Source organism: Geotrypetes seraphini, chromosome 16, assembly GCF_902459505.1.
Source record: "Geotrypetes seraphini chromosome 16, aGeoSer1.1, whole genome shotgun sequence".
Classification (NCBI taxonomy): Eukaryota; Metazoa; Chordata; class Amphibia; order Gymnophiona; family Dermophiidae; genus Geotrypetes; species Geotrypetes seraphini.
In genome coordinates, this window is record NC_047099.1 from 21,565,588 (window position 1) to 21,586,763 (window position 21,176).

At 44.3% G+C, this 21,176-nt stretch overlaps 1 protein-coding gene across 2 annotated transcripts in view; it reads left to right on the forward strand.

The window, feature by feature from the left end:
• LOC117349552 (NXPE family member 3-like) overlaps positions 1-21,176 on the forward strand; it is a 246,342-nt gene that overhangs the window by 181,047 nt on the left and 44,119 nt on the right. Inside the window, exon 3 of one of the 2 annotated variants that reach the window (XM_033923110.1) lies at positions 14,925-14,995. The exons of the other annotated variant lie outside the window; for it this stretch is intronic. Coding sequence (XP_033779001.1) covers positions 14,925-14,995 — 71 coding nt within the window. The remainder of the gene's footprint in view (positions 1-14,924; positions 14,996-21,176) is intronic. 2 annotated transcript variants of the gene reach the window in all.

A 21,176-nucleotide genomic window follows, 5' to 3' on the forward strand; every position in this document is an offset into this window, starting at 1 on the left:
TAGAAAGATTATAATTTTCAATTTTTTTATAGCGTAATTTCGCAACATCTTGCAACACCAGTTGTTTGAAGGAATAAATAAGAGGATCCAAGGGACCAGGAGGGTTCCAATTAGATTTCTGTTTCACTATTGATCTATCATACTGGGATTCTTTATCCCAAAAAAACTTTTTCAAAGATAAAGATCTTATAAATCTTTCTAAATCCACTTGAAATTGAAAGTAATCAAGGGGGGGCCGAAGGAACAAATGATAACCCTCTAGACAGAACGTTTCCTTCTTCTTGAGTTAATCTTCGTTTAGAAATATTAATGACAGTTGATGTTAACTTTTCTGAGATATTCATTAATAATTGTTGCGCATGTTCCTGCGTCCTCTGCTTCTGCCTCTGGGTCTTCCTTTTCCCCTGCCTCTTTGGTAGTTTTTTTGTTGTTGTTGATCCGAATAATTAGTAGCTGAACCAGAGCTACTGGAAGTACTTGATAGAGTGTCTGAAGTATGATCTGAAGATCTGTCATCAGTTTTCTGTGGAATAGCATACATCCATTTGTATACCCTGTTGGAACTATAGTCATTGGCATCTCGATGCGCTTTTTTCTGTTTTTGTTTTTTAATATTATCTCGATATGAATTGATGCTTTCCTGAATATCTGTCATTTTCTGTTCAAACTGCTCTGCCGTCAAAGAGGTACGCTTACTTTGTAGTAATTCCTCTAAAAGACCTTTTTGATGAATAAGTTCTTTTTTGGTACGCTCAATGATAAGGAGCATTAGGTCACAGGAACATCTGTTTAAGATCTTATTCCAAGTATCAATAAAAGTCTCGTCTGTTTTAAACACTTGGGGAGCCGTCATCATCCGCAAGCCTCTGGGGATACGCTTCATTTTGCAATATTCAAACAATGCTGATCCATTTAGCTCAAGTCTGGTAATGTATTTCATACTGGTCACAATAGTTGAAAAATCTTGCTGTATAGTACTATCCACTGAGGAGTCCGAGATGGCATGACCTCCAAACACTGCCGTATCTTGCAATAATTCATTGGTAGTTAGTGAGGTGAAACCAAAAGCTGAACGCCATAGACTTGTGTGTGTCACAGAATTTTTTGGGTGTATTTGATCTTCTTGGTGTAAAACATACTACCGTTTTTCCCGCCTATAAAAGGCCTGTGATTCTAATGTTCTTTGTGTGGATGGCTATGCGTAGGGGGAATAGGAGAGACCTCATGGCTTAAGTATTAACAGATGGTCCTGGCATTCCAATGCTGGGTATAGAAGAAAATCTTTCTTGAATCGGTTTTGAAAGCAGTATTGATTAGGAATGAAAAATGAGTGTTGCGTGTGGCGTGTATGAATGATGGGATCCTATATGTGTGTGTGATTGAATGGATGAGAATTGTATGAGTATTTAACATAGTAATATAGTAGATGACGGCAGATAAAATCTGAATGTTCCATCCAGTCTGCCCAACCTGATTCAGTTTAAATTTTTTAATTTTTTCTTCTTAGCTATTTCTGGGCAAGAATCCAAATTTTTACCCTGTACTGTGCTTGGGTTCCAACTGCCGAAATCCAGCCCATCTAAACCCTCCCAGCCACTGAAGCCCTCCCCAGCCCATCCTCCACCAAACGGCCATATACAGACACAGACCATGCAAGTCTGCCCAGTACTGGCCTTAGTTCAATATTTAATATTATTTTGTGATTCTAAATCTTCTGTGTTCATTCCACGCTTCTTTGAACTCAGTCACAGTTTTACTCTCCACCACCTCTCTCGGGAGCGCATTCCAGGCATCAGCTACCCTCTCCGTAAAGTAGAATTTCCTAAGATTGACCCTGAATCTACCACCCCTCAACCTCAAATTATGTCCTCTGGTTTTACCATTTTCCTTTCTCTGGAAAAGATTTTGTTCTACGTTAATACCCTTCAAGTATTTGAACGTCTGAATCATATCTCCCCTGTCTCTCCTTTCCTCTAGGGTATACATATTCAGGGCTTCCAGTCTCTCCTCATACGTCTTCTGGCGCAAGCCTCCTATCATTTTCGTAGCCCTCCTCTGGACCGCCTCAAGTCTTCTTACGTCCTTCGCCAGATACGGTTTCCAAAACTAAACACAATACTCCAAGTGGGGCCTTACCAATGACCTGTACAGGGGCATCAACACCTTCTTCCTTCTACTGACTACGCCTCTCTTTATACAGCCCAGCATTCTTCTGGCAGCAGCCACTGCCTTATCACACTGTTTTTTTGCCTTTAGATCTTCGGACACTATCACCCCAAGGTCCCTCTCCCCGTCCGTGCATATCAGCTTCTCTCCTCCCAGCATATACGGTTCCTTCCTATTATTAATCCCTAAATGCATTACTCTGCATTTCTTTGCATTGAATTTTAGTTGCCAGGCATTAGACCATTCCTCTAACTTTTGTAGATCCTTTTTCATATTTTCCACTCCCTCTTCGGTGTCTACTCTGTTACAAATCTTGGTATCATCTGCAAAAAGGCACACTTTTCCTTCTAACCCTTCAGCAATGTCACTCACAAACATATTGAACAGGATTGGCCCCAGCACTGAACCCTGAGGGACTCCATTACTCACCTTTCCTTCCTTCGAGCGACTTCCATTAACCATCACCCTCTGGCGTCTGTCCGACAGCCAGTTTCTGACCCAGTTCACCACTTTGAGTCCTAACTTCAGCCCTTCAAGTTTGTTCAACAGCCTCCTATGAATAACTGTATCAAAGGCTTTGCTGAAATCCAAGTAAATTACATCTAGCATATGTCCTTGATCCAGCTCTCTGGTCACCCAATCAAAAAATTCAATCAGGTTCGTCTGGCACGATTTACCTTTTGTAAAGCCATGTTGCCTCGGATCCTGTAACCCATTAGATTCAAGGAAGTACACTATCCTTTCTTTCAGCAACACTTCCATTATTTTTCCAACAACTGAAGTGAGGCTCACCGGCCTGTAGTTTCCTGCTTCATCCCTGTGACCACTTTTATGAATAGGGACCACATCCGCTCTCCTCCAATCCCCAGGAATCACTCCCGTCTCCAGAGATATGTTGAACAAGTCTTTAATAGGACTCGCCAGAACCTCTCTGAGCTCCCTTAGTATCCTGGGATTGATCCCGTCTGGTCCCATCGCTTTGTCCACCTTCAGTTTTTCAAGTTGCTCATAAACACCCTCCTCCGTGAACGGCGCAGAATCTACTCCATTTTCTCGTGTAACTTTGCCAGACAATCTCGGTCCTTCTCCAGGATTTTCTTCTGTGAACACAGAACAGAAGTATTTGTTTAATACATTTGCTTTCTCCTCATCACTCTCCACATATTGGTTCCCAGCATCTTTTAGCCTAGCAATTCCATTTTTCATTATCCTCCTTTCATTAATATATCTGAAAAAATTTTTGTCTCCCTTTTTTACAATTTAAGCCATTTGTTCTTCTGCCTGTGCTTTCGCCAAACGTATCTCTCTCTTGGCTTCTTTCAGTTTCACCCTGTAGTCCTTTCTGCTCTCCTCTTCTTGGTTTTTTTTATATTTCATGAATGCCAACTCTTTCGCCTTTATTTTCTCAGCCACTAGGTTGGAGAACCATATCGGCTTCCTTTTTCTCTTGTTTTTATTGATTTTCTTCACAAAAAGGTCTGTAGCCATTTTTATCGCTCCTTTCAGCTTAGACCACTGTCTTTCCACTTCTCTTATGTCCTCCCATCCTAACAGCTCTTTCTTCAGGTACTCTCCCGTTGCATTAAAGTCCGTACGTTTGAAATCTAGGACTTTAAGTATCGTGCGGCCGCTCTCCACTTTAGCTGTTATATCAAACCAAACCATTTGATGATCACAGGTGAGCACCCACTCGAACATTAGAGATACTCTCTCCATTTGTGAGGACCAGATCCAATATCGCTTTTTCCCTTGTGGGTTCCGTCACCATTTGTCTGAGCAGAGCCTCTTGAAAGGCATCCACAATCTCCCTACTTTTTTCCGATTCCGCAGACGGAACATTACAGTCCGCATCCGGCAGGTTGAAATCTCCCAACAGCAGAACCTCCTCTTTCCTTTCAAACTTTTGGATATCCACAATCAGATCCTTATCAATTTGCTGCGATTGATAGAAGATAGTAGATAGAAGTTCCATCTTCTCTTTTCAGAGCAATCCATATCGCTTCTTCCTCTCCCCAGGTCCCTTGCATTTCGGTCGCTTGGATATTGATCTTTACATAGAGAGCTACTCCTCCACCTTTTTGACCATCTCTGTCCTTCCTAAAAAGATTATATTCCAGTATGTTTGCATCCCATCCATGTGATTCACTGAACCATGTCTCTGTGATAGCGACAATATCTAGATCTGCCTCTAACATCAGGGCTTGCAGATCATGAACTTTGTTGCTTAGACTGCGAGCATTTGTGGTCATCGCTTTCCAGCTATTTTTCAGCGATAATCTCCTTTTTCGTATGGATTTTTGTTTTGTTTCACTTTCCGTTGCAATACTAAGAAATGAGTTGCTGATATTGTTTATGTTGCAGTCTTTACTACTATCACATATTTTCTTTTGCTGGGGGTGGTCTCTATAATTATCCTTCGTACATACACCACCCCCACCTTCTAGTTTAAATGCCTAGAAAAATATTGTCTAAATTTCTCTGCAAGGTTTCTTTTTTCTGCTGTAGTAATATGTAGCCCATCAGTGCAATATAGCTTCTTGTCCTTCCATGTATTTCCCCATCCTCCTATGTACCTGAAGCCTTCTTGATGACACTAGGCTTTGAGCCATCTATTAAAGTCCTCTGTGTTTTTCACTCTTTCCATATGCAGGCAGTATTTCAGAAAAAACTAAAGTCTTTACAAAAGGTTTCACGCCCTCACCAAGCTCCCAAAAAGCTTTCTGTGCTGCAAGTGTGGAGTTGTTGGCCAGGTCATTTGTTCCCAGATGGATAACAACATCAGTGTTAAAATCCTTAGTTTCTTCCTTAATTATAGTCTGTATTTGCCTGGAACTCCTGGTAGCTGAGGATCCTGGAAGACATTTCACTATTTTGGTCTCCTCGCCCTGTGTTCCAAAGTTAATGCCTCTGATGATGGAATCCCCCAACAGTAATAGTTTTCTGATTTTGGCTTTTTTATTTGTGCTTAGGGTGCGCTTGTTCTCTTGAGTTACCTTCATTGGTTCCAGTCCCACCTCCCTTCTGTTTTCTTGAGTATCGCAGTGAACTAGTGGAGCGAAGGAATTCTGTAGAGGTAATATTAGTGAAGGTGGATGTTTCTGTGTTACATGTCGCAGTCTTCCTGAGCCTACTGTGACCCATTTATTCCTGGGCTGTTTTATTCTTTGAGGTAGAGGTGGTAAGGTGGTATGATTTTGTGGAGTGATGGAAACTGCTTTAATTGTATTCAATTCCTGTTTAAGTTTGCAGAGCTCCTCCTTAATACTAGCAAGTTGAAGAGAGATGGGGCAAGCTTTAAGCCTCCAAATAGTATGTCTTGGAATTAAAGCACCACAGTGATTACATAGAATAAAGGTCATCTTGATTGGTTGTGAAGTGACTTGATTTGAGTAATCCTGATTATTTGGGTCTCTGTATATGAAAAGTGGTCCCTGTGGTTAGTCGGACTACAAATCTTACCCTTATTCCTATGAAGGGAAAGAGGAAATAAGATTTAACAGAGGAAAGAGAAGGGTTTATTTTTTTGTGCTTTTTTGTTTTTTTTAAGTAAGAAACAGGGAGGAGAAGAGAAATTAAGCAGATATAATGCTGAAAACCAGTGAAAAGAGCAGAATATGAAATGCTGAGCAACTTAGCTTTTTGAAGTTCACAGGAAAGCCCTGTTCACAGCACTCTCCCAAAGATAATGCAGTTAACCTTAGAAGTAAATCAGAGCCCCTCCCTCCTCCACCTAATCAGCAGACACAATGGCTAAAAACTAGTAAGTCAGAAATACAGTCTCTATACCACCTAAAACACAGTATTTTAAACAAAAATTCAGGTTCTATAACAAATCAGTGGCTACCCTAAAACACAGGATTTATAACAGGATTTTTCCTACTTAAGTCACCCTGAGCCACAGGCACCAGTATTTAATTAGTTAATAAAGTCTTACCCTTATTCCTATGAAGAGGAAGAGGAAATACGATTTAACAGAGGAAAGAGAAGGGTTTATTTTTTTTATGCTTTTTTGTTTTTTTTTTAAGTAAGAAACAGGGAGGAGAAGAGAAATTAAGCAGATATAATGCTGAAAACCAGTGAAAAGAGCAGAATATGACATGCTGAGCACTTAGCTTTTTGAAGTTCACAGGGCAGCCTTGTTCACAGCACTGAAATATGAAAATAGTTTTCCAAGCATGGGTTCTGCAAACACAGAAAGGCTGTTTGATTTAAACTTTTTGAGAATGACAAAGTGTTCATTGGGTATGTTATAATGTGATGTGCATTCAGAAATTGATGTAAACAAAAATATGATTTTTAAAGACTTGTCTTTGAATTTGTAACTATGTAAAATGAATTTCTTTGTTCAAACCTAAGGACAGCCTCTGTTGGCTGATTGGTCATACTGGTCAGTGTGAAGGTATAAAGGAACATGCCAGTATATACTTCTTTGAGATCATATTTGCCAGGAGAGATGTATTTTGACATGCCTGACACATACAGGACAAACTGCTTTAATTGTATTCAATTCCTGTTTAAGTTTGCAGAGCTCCTTCTTAATACTAGCAAGTTGAAGACAGATGGGGCAAGCTTTAAGCCTCCAAATAGTATGTCTTGGAATTAAAGCACCACAGTGATTACATAGAATAAAGGTCATCTTGATTGGTTGTGAAGTGACTTGATTTGAGTAATCCTGATTATTTGGGTCTCTGTATATGAAAAGTGGTCCCTGGGGTTAGTGGGATGTCCTGTACACATTACCTATCGAAAGTTGTTTATACCAAGGGGGTGAACAGCCAGTTGGACAAAGGGGAACCTGTAGACATCATTTACCTTGACTTCCAAAAGGCCTTTGACAAGGTACCCCATGAGCGGCTACTTAGGAAGCTGTGGAACCACGGGGTGGAAGGGGACGTACACAAATGGGTCAAACACTGGTTGGCAGGCAGGAGACAGAGGGTTGGAGTGAAGGGTCACTACTCGGGCTGGAGGAAAGTCACGAGCGGAGTTCCGCAGGGGTCTGTACTTGGACCGCTGCTGTTCAATGTATTTATAATTGACCTGGAAACAGGGACAAAATGTGAAATTATAAAATTTGCGGATGACACTAAACTCTGTAGAAGGGTTAGAACTACGGAAGAGTGTGAGGACCTACAAAGGGACCTAAACAAACTGGAGGAGTGGGCGAATAAATGGCAGATGAAATTCAATGTAGAGAAATGCAAGGTCATGCATATAGGGAGAAAGAACCCGATGTTCAGCTACCAAATGGGGGGATTAGTATTAGAGAGAAGTAACCTTGAAAGAGATTTGGGTGTACTGGTGGATACAACAATGAAGTCAACGGCACAATGCGCAGCAGCTGCGAAGAAGGCAAACAGAATGTTGGGTATTATTAAGAATGGTATTACGACTAGAACAAAAGAAGTCATCCTGCCGTTGTATCGGGCAATGGTGCGCCCGTACCTAGAGTACTGTGTTCAGTTTTGGTCACCGTACCTTAAGAAGGATATGGCAATACTTGAGATGGTCCAGAGGAGAGCGACACGAATGATTAAGGGCATGGAAAACCTTTCATACACTGAAAGATTGGAGAGGCTGGAGCTCTTCTCCCTGGAAAAGCGGAGACTCAGAGGAGACATGATAGAGACCTACAAGATCATGAAGGGCATAGAGAAAGTAGAGAGAGATAGATTCTTCAAATTTTCAAAACATATAAGAACAAGAGGGCATTCGGAAAAATTGGAAGGGGATAGATTCAAAACAAATGCTAGGAAGTTTTTCTTTACTCAGCGTGTGGTGGACACCTGGAATGCGCTTCCAGAGGACGTAATAGGACAGAGTACGGTACTGGAGTTCAAGAAAGGATTGGACAATTTCCTGCTGAAGAAAGGGATAGAGGGGTATAGGGGGCTACTGCGCAGGTCCTGGACCTGTTGGGCCGCCGCGTGAGCGGACTGCTGGGCACGATGGACCTCGGGTCTGACTCAGTGGAGGCATTGCTTATGTTCTTATGAATAAAATATTAACCGATTGGAAAAGATGTGTGCACTTGTAAGTTACCCTGCTCAATAAAAACATAAGAATTGCCACTGCTGGGTCAAACCAGTGGTCCATCGTGCCCAGCAGTCCACTCCCGCGGCGGCCCTCTGGTCAAAGACCTGTGCCCTAACGGAGACTAGCCTTACCTGCATACATTCTGGTTCAGCAGGAACTTGTCTAACTTTGTCTTTAATCCCTGGAGGGTGTTTTCCCCTATAACAGCCTCTGGAAGAGCATTCCAGTTTTCCACCACTCTCTGGGTGAAGAAGAACTTCCTTACATTTGTACGGAATCTATCCCCTTTTAACTTTAGAGTCAGGTCAGAACAGATAAAAACAAAAGCAGAAAGATTCAATCCTTGCAATAGGTCAAATGCTCAAAGAAATGCATCAACAAAGAAATGCGTTTTCAGCAATTTCCTGAATGAACTCCTTTCCCCACATTTCCGAATTTGACCAACAAGGCCATTTCACAGTTTTTCTCCTGCACATGAAAAGGTCATGGCATTCGTTTCCACATACTTGGGATTGGCCTTTGTTTTCAACAGTGCTGAGTTTTCAGAATGCAATGATCTTGATGGTTGGTAACCAGACAGCAAACTCTTACAAAATTCTAGAACTGTGCCATATAAAAATCGATGACATAACATAATTGCTTTGTATTGGATTCTAAATACACTGGTAGCCAATGCAGTTGTCAGAGATATGGGGTAATATGCTCATATCTTGGCATTCTGGCTCACCTGCAATGCCCTGCACCTGGTTTTAGTTACTCCCAGGTACAGGACATTGCAGTAGTCCAGCCACGACAAAATCATTGCTTGTAGAACAGCATGAAAGTCAACTGGTGACAGCACTGGTTTTAAACAATAAATGTATCTGTGCAAAGCATACTTGCACTGTCTTTACCACTTGGCAACTCATTGTAAGTCCTGGGTCCAATTTACTCCCAGGACTGTCACCAGCAATACCTCATCTATCACTTTTAATGTTTTTCCCTACTACTCCCCAAGTGTCCAGCATGTTCTCTTCCTTTCCTTACCCCACCCCACAATAGGAATCAATAATCTTCCTTTCTGTAACTTCCCCAGATGTCCAGCATCTTCTCTTCTCTCCCCATTCGGGTGTGCAGCATCTCCGCTTGTCTTCACCCCTCCAAGTATCCAGCATCTCTTTCTTTCCTTCTCTTTCCAGTAAGTTGTCCATAATCACACCAGGTCCGTATATGATAACTTTGAAAGGAAACTCATTAAAGCAGCATTTCTTCAAGTACTGTATGCCCACTCGTGTCCTGCCAGTCCTCCTACCCTCTCTGATGCAAACTTCCTGTTGAAAGAGCTAGGACCCAGCAAGCCTTAAGTATCCATATGTGGGCATTCAGAGGACTGCCACCACATGAATAGTGGTTTGATGCTCTGCTACTCTCTTTCTAACTATGCTGGTTCTGCACTGCCACTACTCAAAGTTGGCCACCCTAGGCCAATACTTAGTTGGCCTAGTTGTAGGTCTGAACCTGTGACTCCATTCCTTTCTTTTTCTAAAGGGCCACTCTGAATGTTTGTTAAAGTGAAATGATCTTGGAACCAGTTGAAATTTTCTTTCTTATGGGAGGCCCATCTTAGCACCCATCTACCTTAATTCCTGTAACTGGTGGAATCTGCACTTGTCTCTGGCTCAGCAGCAGCTCCAGCAGAGGTTCTGCTCGGGATCATATTTACTTCTCTCCTTAAATCCCCAAAACACCTCAGACAAGGCATTTACTTTAGCATACAGCAGACGTAGGAAATCGATGGTAACTTCTTTTTGGAAACCTCTTCCTTCTTCTCATTTTCCCATTATTACTTTCTTCCTTGACTCCTTGTTTTTAGACTGAAATATACCAGCCGCATTGTAGTACAAAGACTGTCAGTGCAGGAAAAGTCCATCCTTCTACAAGGCTTAACACTCCCCACTGAAAAGAAATTCCACATTTTTCATTTTGTTACAAAGGCCAGGAAATCCTCGGAGCATGTGAGGTTAAGCAGTTCTGTTCCCACCAATAAAGGCACCAGCCGGGCCCTCTTACTCTCATTGACTAACACAATTTTGACCTGGTGACATCGCTCCTTATTGATCTGCTCCGTGGGGATTTTGCTCTTTGAAATATGCTCACAGATCTAAGAAGGATTCTGAAATTTCACCCTTTCATAAATCACTGCCAATAATTCCCCAGATATTAGTCAAAATATTCTCATGGATGTATTTGCACAAGTTAACAATTCTATGGTTTTAATATTTATATGTGTCATTAAAAGGGATAGTAAGGAAAAATTGTAAATAATTACCCTAAATATTTATCAAATAAACCAAAAGATTATCATGAAATAATGTGATTGTGCTCAGGTTTAAAACCCCTTCCAAAGGTAAATAAAACAGGTGATGGGAAGGATTGGGACTGATATATGAGTACAGCCTTTTTGTAGTTATACAACCATACTAAAAGTGGTTTACATATATGCAAATACTTATTTTGTACCTGGGGCAAAGGAGGATTGGGTGACTTGTGTAGGGTAACAAGGAGCAGCCCTGGGATTTAATCCTACAACCTCTGGGTGAAGAGGCATCAGTCCTACCACTAGGCCACAGCACAGTCAATACATACCTGTTGGCATTATGCTCAGATAAGAATGTTGAAAGGATCTTGAAAATCAGCATCATGATTATCTTGTGCTGCTATTGCTGTTATAATCCAAATGCTGATAAAGTCCAGAAGGTTGACCAGAAATCTCCAGTTCAGTAATGTGAATCAAAAAGATAAAGGTATCAGTGTTCGTTCAAGCATCTACATACCATGCGAAAAATAATAAGACCGGCCACTTGCTAGCGAATCTCTTAAAAAAATCTTCCAACCAAACTTCTCGACCTCCTCGGCAGATTCCTTCCTAGCCATGCCTCATCCGACGGTTTCTTCATCTGACTTACCTCTTCTTGACAAGGCATTCACAGCACAGGAGCTCTTGGAAGCAATTACTTCTCTAGCTCCCAAGAAATCCCCGGGACCAGACGGACTGACCACGGAATTCTATAAAGCTTTCCTACAGACATTATTACCACACATGCTAGCCTTCTTTCATCATCTTTGTGCCCATGGAACTGCTACCGGCTCTTTTACCGAAGCTACACTGATTGTTTTCCCTAAACTGGGAAAGGACCCTCAGGACGTTAAAAACTACCATCCTATTTCCCTCATTAACGTTGATGCCAAGATTTTCACTAAAATCCTGGCCTCTTGAATGCAATCTGTTCTTTCCTATTTGATTAGCCCTGACCAATCTGGATTCCTTCATGACCGCTACTCATCGAATAATACTCGCCTATTTTCCCACATTCTTCATCATACTGACACCAACCCCGATAGGCTCCTTATTATGGCATTAGATGCCGAAAAGGCCTTCGACCGTGTTGAATGGCCCTTCCACTTTCACACGCTATCTTGGTTCGGCTTTCCCGAACCATTCATTCGAATGGTCAGAACCCTCTACTCCCACCCCCTTACCGAAATCATGATTAATGGACATTTAACTTCATCTTTTTCCCCTTCGCGGGGTACCCGACAGGGATGTCCTCTTTCTCCTCTTCTCTTTAATCTTGCACTTGAACCTGTTTTTTTAGCCATTCGGAAAGACTCTTCTATTCAGGGATTCCAACACGACTCTTTCTCTGCTAAACTTTCTGCTTATGCAGATGATATTCTACTTTATGTCACCCCGGAATCTTTACCCTCGGTTCTGTCCCAGATTCGCCGCTACTCAGCTATCTCCGGCTATAAGCTAAATATTACTAAGTCTGAAATTATGCCATTAAACTGTATAGATGTGCAGATGGAGGTCACTGGACAGGGATTTCTTTGGTCCCCCCCAAAATAAAATATCTCGGAATCTTCTTTGGTCCCTCTCTGGATTCCACTTTACAACTTAACACCGAACATCTTATCTCTTCCATTATTACATGTACGCGCAAATGGTCTCCGCTCAACCTCACTTGGTTTGGCCGTCTCTCTACCATTAGGATGATGATCGTCCCTAAACTAAACTATGTTCTCAGCATGCTTCCCATACTCCTTCCTCACAATGTTTACGCCCGCATGGAGAAACTCCTTGTGGATTTTCTTTGGCAGGGAAAACAACCCAGAATTGCGCTTAAAAAATTGAAATCCCCTCGTGACTGTGGGGGTGTTAATTTTCCTTGCTTCAGAAGCTACCACATGGCCTTCTTAATATCACAGGGCTCTCTTTGGCAGGAATCTAATCCGATGTCCGTCAATCCCAACTAGCTACAACTCGAACTCATCTTGACGGATCCATTTTCTCTTAAACATGTCCCTTGTATGCCTCTAACTTCTTATATAAAAGCTAATCCCATCCTCCTGAGTACATGGTCGGCGATTTGCTACATTGATTTTATTTCCCCTCATAAATGGGCAGAATCTTCGTCAGCCCGGTCTGGAACAATCCTCGGATCACAATTAATAAGGAGATGGTGGCGTGGAAGAGATGGCAACAGCAGGGAATCTGGTATATTCATCATCTTCTCCAGAATGACCAATGGCTCTCTTTTTCCGATCTCATGGTCAAATACCACATCCCTCAATCTCAATATTTCCTCTGGATTCAGCTTCATCATAGCCTCAAATCTGCCTTTCTGTCTCCCACCTCTCTTGCTGATCCTCCTGACTTACCTAATCTTTTTCTTACCTATTCCACTATGAAAGGTCAGACATCTAAGTGGTATAAGTACAGTGGTACCTCGGTTTACGAGTGCACCGGTTTGCGAGTGTTTTGCAAGACGAGCAAACATTCGCAAAATCAGCGCCTCGGAAACCGAGCGCGCTTTGATTTGCGAGCACCCCCACTGCGAACCGGCACCCTCCCCCCTGCGATCCGGCACCCCCCTGCCGCCATCGGACACCCTCCCGCCGCGATCTGAGGTCCCCCCAACCCACCCGAACCCTCTTCTTACTTTTCTGTAGCCTTCGCAGCGGCACCGGCACTAGCATGTCCTGTGTGTGGTGCCGGTGCCTGAAGATATGCTTCCTGTGCTGGGTCTTGAGAGTTCACGTTCGAAGGTGAGAGTTCACGTTCGACGTGAACTCTCAGGCCTGCACAGGAAGCATATCTTCAGGCACTGGCACCACGCACAGGACATGCTAGTGCCGGAGCCACTGCCGCTGCGGAGGCTACATAAAAGTAAGAAGAGGGTTTGGGTGGGTTGGGGGGACCTCAGGTCATGGCGGGGGGGTGCCCGATGGCGGCGGGGGGTTGCGGATCGCGGGGGGGAGGGTGCCGGTTTGCGGGGGGGGCCTTCGGGGGCAGCAATGCCGGTTCGCGTGGGGGGGGGGAGCAGCACTGCTGGCCTCGGGGGGGGGGGGAACCTATCAAAGCGAGTTTCCATTATTTCCTATGGGGAAACTCGCTTTGATAAACGAGCATTTTGGATTACGAGCATGCTCCTGGAACGGATTATACTCGTAATCCAAGGTACCACTGTATATCCAATCTCACACCACTACACCTCCCCATGATACCATAGCCAAATGGGATGCCTCATTGCATACATCATTCACCGAACAATCGTGGCTAATCATGTGGCCTAAATTATTGAAGTCACTTCGATCAGCCTCACATGTACCATAGGGCTTTTTGGACTCCTGCTAAATCAGCCAAAATAAACCGGTCATACGATGGTTGTTGCTGGACCTGTAAATCATCTGATGGCTCCTTACTTCATACGCTCTACTCCTGTACATATGTCTCATCTTTCTGGTTGAATGTATGGTCCACAATTGCCCGTATCTTGCAAATTACTGATGCGTTTTCCTTTGACTTATTGTTTAATGGCTCTTCGATACTCTCTTCCCCTTTATCCATTACTCATGAACGGTTGTTAATTATACTTTTATTTACTGCTCTCTCCACTATTCTCCACAATTGGAAAGATTCCACTAAATTACATGTCAATCAATGGTGGAACTCAATATGTCTCCTCGTGAAATATGAATGTCATTTTGCTGAACGTAATAATTCCATGTCCTCTTATGCAAAAATTTGGTCCCCCTTGCTTGAATATTGTAAATCAGACCCTTGACTTCTGTACTCATTAGTATTATATGTATCTTGCCTCACCCTTAGTCTTTTAATTTCAGGCACCTCTCCGGTTTACCATGCTTCATTTAATATTGTTTATGTCAATTTATTTATTTTATGCTTGGATCATTTAAACTGATTACTCTGGTACACTGTTAGAACTTAGCACCTAATATGTCTTATTTCCTTTTCCTGAACTGATGTCTTTTCAACTTCTATTTATTTCTGATGCATTCAATCATTTATGACTATTATTCCACTGTGGATGCACTTCACATTTGTTAATGACATTGTTATAATGTGCTCCTTGTTGGAGCACGCATATTGTTGGCTTTGTATTTCATCTTTTATAAAATCAATAAAACTTCTTGAACTAAAAAAAAAAAAAAAAGATAAAGGTAAAATAAAAACATTTATCAAAAGTCAATCTGCTGCCCTCAACGCAAATCTGCGTTTCACTCCTTGCTTTTTTAGGAGGGAGTCAAAATGCAGATTGGAGACTATTTGGCATTTTGACTCCCTCCTGAAGTAGCAAGGAGTGAAACTAACTGAGGAGATCCCAGAGGACAACAGCATTGTAACCCTTTGAGTCATCTCTCTCTCTTTTCTATATTAGGAAAGTAACAGGTCAATGGCTCACAGGGAGAATTTCAGCAATTCATGTCCTCACTGTCAACAGCAGCAAAGGTAAGAATCTCAAAAATCCATAGGCCTGTTCCAACCCTCTGCTATACCCATATCCCCTACTGACAGATACTGAGTCAATCACTTGGACTAGTATATATCCTAGGGTACTGAAAGAACTCAAGCATGAAATTGCTGATCTGCTGTTAGTGATCTGTAACTTGTCACTAAAATTGTCCGTAGTACCTGAAGATTGGAGTGTGGCCAGTGTTACACTGATTTTTAAAAAAGGTTCCAGGGGTGATCTGGAAATTACAGACTGGTGAATCAGACTTTGGTGCCGAGCAAAATGGTGGAAGCTATTATAAAAGAATAAAATTACAGAACACATAGACAAATGTGGTTTAATGGGACAGAGTCAGCATGGGTTTAGCCAGAGGAGGTCTTGACTTAGACTAGATGGGCCATTCTGAAGGTTCTGGGCGTAAGCTGGACCAGGGCCTAACCATGAAAGACCAGGTAGACTCTTTGGTCAAAAGAGTTTTTTTTTACTCTCTGGAAGCTTCGGTCCATTAGAGCATATTTTGACGCACCATCATTTACAATTCTGGTACAATCTCTCATACTGAGCCAACTGGATTACTGCAACATCGCCTATCTGGCAATTTCCCAGAAGAATATGCGGTGATTGTAACTGGTGCAGAATGCAGCAGTCAGGCTGATTTCGGGTTGAAGTAGTTCGATCACATAACTCCCTCCTACGGACTCCTGCATTGGTTGCCAATGGAAACGCGTGTGAGGTTTAAGTTTGGCTGCTTTTGCTTCAAGGTTCTATTCGGTCTAGCCCCCACATACATAACTGACCTATTCTCCTTTTCAACCAATAGACATAAAAGAAGCTCAAACTTGAATTTAGTTCCCCCCAAAACTCATCACCAACATCTTCTCTCTTATCAAGCAACATTATGGGGCAACGATCTGAAACAACTACTTACGCTTGCCAATACATATAGGGAATTTAGGAGACAACTGAAAACATGGGGGTAATAATAAAAAAAAACCAAACGTCTAAAAAGTGTCCTAAGTGGCTACTTGGACGATCAAAAAGCCTGATCGTCCAAGTACACATAACCAAAGCTGATTGGCCCAGGCGCCTTAGGCCCCACCAGTAGGCGGGGCTTTGGTTAGGCTGGGCCTATCCGGCCCCATTCGTCAGAGGACTGCCTGCCGGACGGACGGGTTTGGCACCCGTCTGTCCGGCCAACTTACCTAAAGGTACGGGGAAGGGGGGTGAGGGTTGGGGGGGTCGTGGGGTCGTCAGGGGGGTCACGGGTCAGCTGGGAGGGGGACCGATTGGGGGTTCTGGGGGGGCGGATGTTGGGGGAGGGGGGTTCGTCGAGGGCAGGAGGGCCTGGGATCCCTCCTGCCTGTAATGTAGTGGGGGGTGGGGGTAGGGGATCGGCATGATTGGCGGGGCAAAAGGGTTTGGGCTCACTCTTGCCCCGATGGAGTCGGGGAGTCGGGGGGGGCAAGAGGGCTTGAGCTCCCTCTTGCCCCGATGTTGTCGGGAGGGGGGGGTCACGGTTTAACATGGCAGGAGGGCTTGGGCACCCTCCTGCCTGGATCGTTGTGGGGGGGGGGATTCTGTAACCGGTATTGTTTTTGACAGACACCGGTTACAGAATCCAGCTTTTAGGCGAAGGACTGGGGTTTCAAAGATGTCAAGGCAGATGACTAAAATATGCAATGTCACATCAGTAACTATAGAAAAATAGACAAATATAGTGCAAAATATAGACAGAAGATATAAATTCTCAAAACTGACACATTTTGATCACTAAATTGAAAATAAAATCATTTTTCCTACCTTTGCTGTCTGGTGATTTCATGAGTATCTGGTTGTGTTTCCTTCTGACTGTGTATCCTTTCTTTCATTTCTTTCTTTCTGCACTCAGGCCCAACAATTGTCCCTTTCTATTCCCTCCCTCCTTCCTTCCTATGTCCTTAGTGCCCCCAGTGCCGCTTTCCTATGTCCTTAGTGCCCCTTCCTGTGTTCTTAGTGCCCCCAGTGCCTCCTTCCCATGTCCTTAGTGCCCCCGTACCTCCTTCTTATGTCCTTAGTGCCCTTTCCTGTGTCCTTAGTGACCCCCAGTGCCTCCTTCCTATGTCCTTTGTGCCCCTGTACCTCCTTCTTATGTCCTTAGTGCCCCCAGTGCCTCCTTCCTATGTCCTTAGTGCCCTTTCCTGTGTCCTTAGTGCCCCCAGTGCCGCCTTCCTATGTCCTTAGTGCCACTTACCAAGTCCTTAGTGCCCCATACCTCCTTCGTATGTCCTTAGTGCCATTTCCTGTGTCTTTAGTGCCCCCAGTGCCTCCTCCCTATGTCCTTAGTGCCCCTTCCTGTGTCCTTATTGCCTCCAGTGTCTCCTATGTCCATAGTGCCTCTTCCTGTGTTCTTAGTGCCCCCAGTGCCTCCTTCCTATATCCTTAGTGCCCCTTCTTATACATGCTGTCTGGATGCTGAACGGATTGGGATCTTGTATGTCTATTAGCTTCAGCTGCAGGGCAACTAAAACATCCCTCCCCTTTGGGCTACCTGCCCGATAGCTTCCTGTCTTCCTCCAATTTGTTCCTGCAGCTTGGTTTCACAGTTAATTCTGCTCATGGTTTGTTTTCACCTTTTAGTCTTATTTTGATTTTTTCGTGGGTTTGCTCACGTGCTGCGGATCAGCTCCGTGCGAGTGATCCTTCGGCGGGAGATCGCAGATATGTTAAAGTTTGTCTGCTTCTGGAGGGTGCTCTATAAGCTTGAAACTGCAGTAAGCCCTTTGGACAGCCTGCAGATTGAATCAGGTCTTCGGGTTCGGGAGCCATCTCTCCGCAAAGGGGTAGAGCGTAGGCTGCTGCGGTTCCAAGGAAGTATGCCGCGCCGTGTGTCTTCCCTGATTTCCCTGAGGGGTCCTGGTGGTCATGATCTGAGGTGGCAGGGAAGTTGAGGCGGCCAGAAGATCTGAAATTCCAGTTTAATCAGCTCCTGAGGTATGAGCTCCCTATGCTTGCACTGTGTAAAGCTGGCTGCCATTGAAATGCATTGAAGCACATGTATCTGTGGGGTCTGTGAGTCACAGAGTTTGCCGATTTTGGGGGGGATCCTCAAATCGGGGTTTTGGGGCGTTTCCCTGCATGCCCTGGTCCCCCCACCTGTAAAATCCTAAAATGGCAGTTTTTAGCATTTTCAAGTCAAAATAGGCGCCCGCAGTGGCCATCTTGGATTTTCTTTAAAGTTTTTAAAACTATATTTTTTGGACTTAGAAGCTTCGTTTTTGCTCCAAACTTCACAGATGGCCCCCTCGGGACAGGATGTCATGGATTCATGCCGTAAATCAGGCGGATGGCTTGCAGTTGTGCAGCCGCGTATTCTGTGCACTGCGGCCCGTTAGGGGCGTATCTGGTGTGTGGATTCCGCACTTTCCTCCTCCGGAGAGGTCCTGGTTTTCTCCGTTGCCACCAGAGTTGCATTTCCAACATCCAGGATACCGCAATTGTGCAAGGAGGGTGTTTTCGCATAAACGCAGGCGCAGTTCCAGGGAAAGTCTCATCGATCTTCAGACAATTTCAAATCTGAGTCCCGCTGATCGGCTCAGGCCGCCGAGGACTATTTTCCGCCAGAAATTGTGGATATGTTGTCTCAGGACTTCATGAGAAAGCGGGCTATGCCTTTGTCTCCCTTTCAGACTGCAGTGCGGCAATCTGTACAACCTTTGGATTCCAGCATGTCAATCTAATCCTTACTGGTATGCCTGAACGTCAGCAACAACTTCCAGTTATTGTTGTAGTAACTGCACTACTTTCTAAGCTGTTGCTGTTGAACGCCGATTTGGTGACTAACCTAGCGGATCTCGGGGATTCCCAGAACGCTGATTCTCACGATATGGGAAAGTATCAGGTGGTGCGCAGGCTAAGCCAAGTTGCCTTTCTGCAGTGGCGTACCTAGCATATGTGACACCCGGGGCCCATCATTTTTTGACCCCCCCCCCCCCATCTGTATGAAAACATGATTTTTAGTAACAATCCACACGTCACACATGAGAACCTAGGAAAAGGCAGCATCTTACATACTGCAATGAGCAGTACAACATCAATACACCCATTGTAAAACTAAACAAGCCAGACTAGTACAGATCAATCCTGCAGTCAATCCTAACAAAAAACCATGTCTTTCGAACACACAGAACACAGAAAACACCTTCGCCTAGTATGGAATATGTAATCACAAACTAACTCCTCCCTCTTTTACAAAACTGTAGTGTGGATTTTAGCCACGGAGGTAACAGCTCAGACGCTCATAGAATTCTGAGCATCAGAGCTGCTACCACCACGGCTGGCGCTAAAAAACGCTCTACAGTTTTGTAAAAGGGGGGATAAAATAGAAATATATAGACAAAGGTTAAATTGAACCAGCAAGAAGCTGGACTCTGCATACAATGCAACACCAGAGAAACAGTGACACGTCTCCTAAAGCAATAAATAAATAGAAATTTTTGTTCTACCTTTGTCTTCTGTGGTTTCTGCTTTCCTCATCTTTTTGTAACTCTCTTCCTTCCATCCACTGTCTTCCATCTCTCTTCCCCTATATGGCATCTTCTCTCCTATGCCCCTTCCAGAAACTGTATGCCTCCCCCTTCCATCTCTCCTTTCACCCCCATTGGTCTGGCATCTCTCTACTCTCCTTCCCTCTCCCACACCTCTCCTCTGCAATCCCTTTCCCTTTTATCTCTCATTTTCCTTTTCAATTTATTTTCGGCATCTGTCTAGATTACGTTCTTACTACCCTCTCATCAATTTCCTTTTTTACTGTCTACCTAAAGCTTGCCACCTCTTTCCCTCACCCCCTCCAGTGTTTCCCTAACTCAATCCTTTTACCCCATCATGTGCCCTCCTTTTATTTATCCCCTCCTTCCATCATGTACCCTCTTTCTCTAACCCTCCATCTAGTACCTTCTCCTCTCTCTGTTTACTTCCATCTAGCATCTGCTCCCCTCTTTCTCTCCTCCCATTTCCTTCCTGCATTTGCTCCCTTATCTCTCCCATCTGCACTTCCATCCAGCATAGGCTCCTCACTACCATCCAATGTCTGCCCTTTCTCTCTCCATCCACTCCTCTTCAATCACCATCTGCCCCCTTTCTTTCCCTCCAATATCCTTCCCCCTTATGTCTCTCCCCTTTCTCTGTACATCAATTCCATCAGCACCACCCTTCCATACCACCCTGCCCCCTTTCTTTCCCTCCACCACTCTTCAATTCCAGCAGTCCTGCTCCTTTCTCTCCCTTCATGCAGCAAGGTCCCGCGATGAGTGTAGCTGCTGGCAGCCAGTCCACCCCACTTCAACGTACTTGCTCTGGAGTGGACTCGGCAGCCGCATGCTGGAAGGTCTCTCGATGACTCGTCTGCTGGCTCTGCTCCAGAAGAAGTAAGTTATGTCAGAGGGGGTGGACCCTGCAGACGCAGGGAGTTGCGGCAAAGTCCCACAATGACTGCGTCTGCTGGGTCCACCCCATTCAACGTAACTTACTTCTTCCAGAGCAGAGCCGGCAGACAACTAATCGCAGGACCTTCATGCACCTCAGTGCGGCTGCCGACTCTGCTGCAGAGAAAGTAAGTCAGAGGTAACATGACCATTTATTTTTTTCATCAAAAGGGGACATCTATTAATTGACTGTGTATCCTTTCTTTCATTTCTTTCTTTCTGCACTCAGGCCCAACAATTGTCCCTTTCTATTCACTCCTTCCTTCCTTCCCGTGTCCTTAGTGCCCCCAGTGCCTCAGTCCTGTGTCCATAGTGCCCCAGTGTCTCCTTCCTGTGTTCTTAGTGCCTCCAGTGCCTCCTTCCCGTGTCCTTAGTGCCCCCAATGCCTCTGTCCTGTGTCCATAGTGCACCCAGTGCCTCCGTCGTGTGTCCATAGTGCCCTCAGTGCCTCCTTCCCGTGTCCTTAGTGCCTCCAGTGCCTCCTTTTTATGTCCCCCCACTGCCTTCCAGAATTTGTCCACCCCCCAAAGCCAGCCTGCCTGCCTACCTATCTCCCTCCCTCCCTGCCGCACTAAAGCCAGCCAGCTTTCCTGCCTACATCCTTCCCTCCCTGCCGCAGAAAATGCCTCCCTCCTTCATTTCCCCCAGTCCGCGCCGCTGCAGTCTATCCTCCCCACTGCTGCTGTTAACCGCCGACAAGAAGTCTTCTTTCTGACGT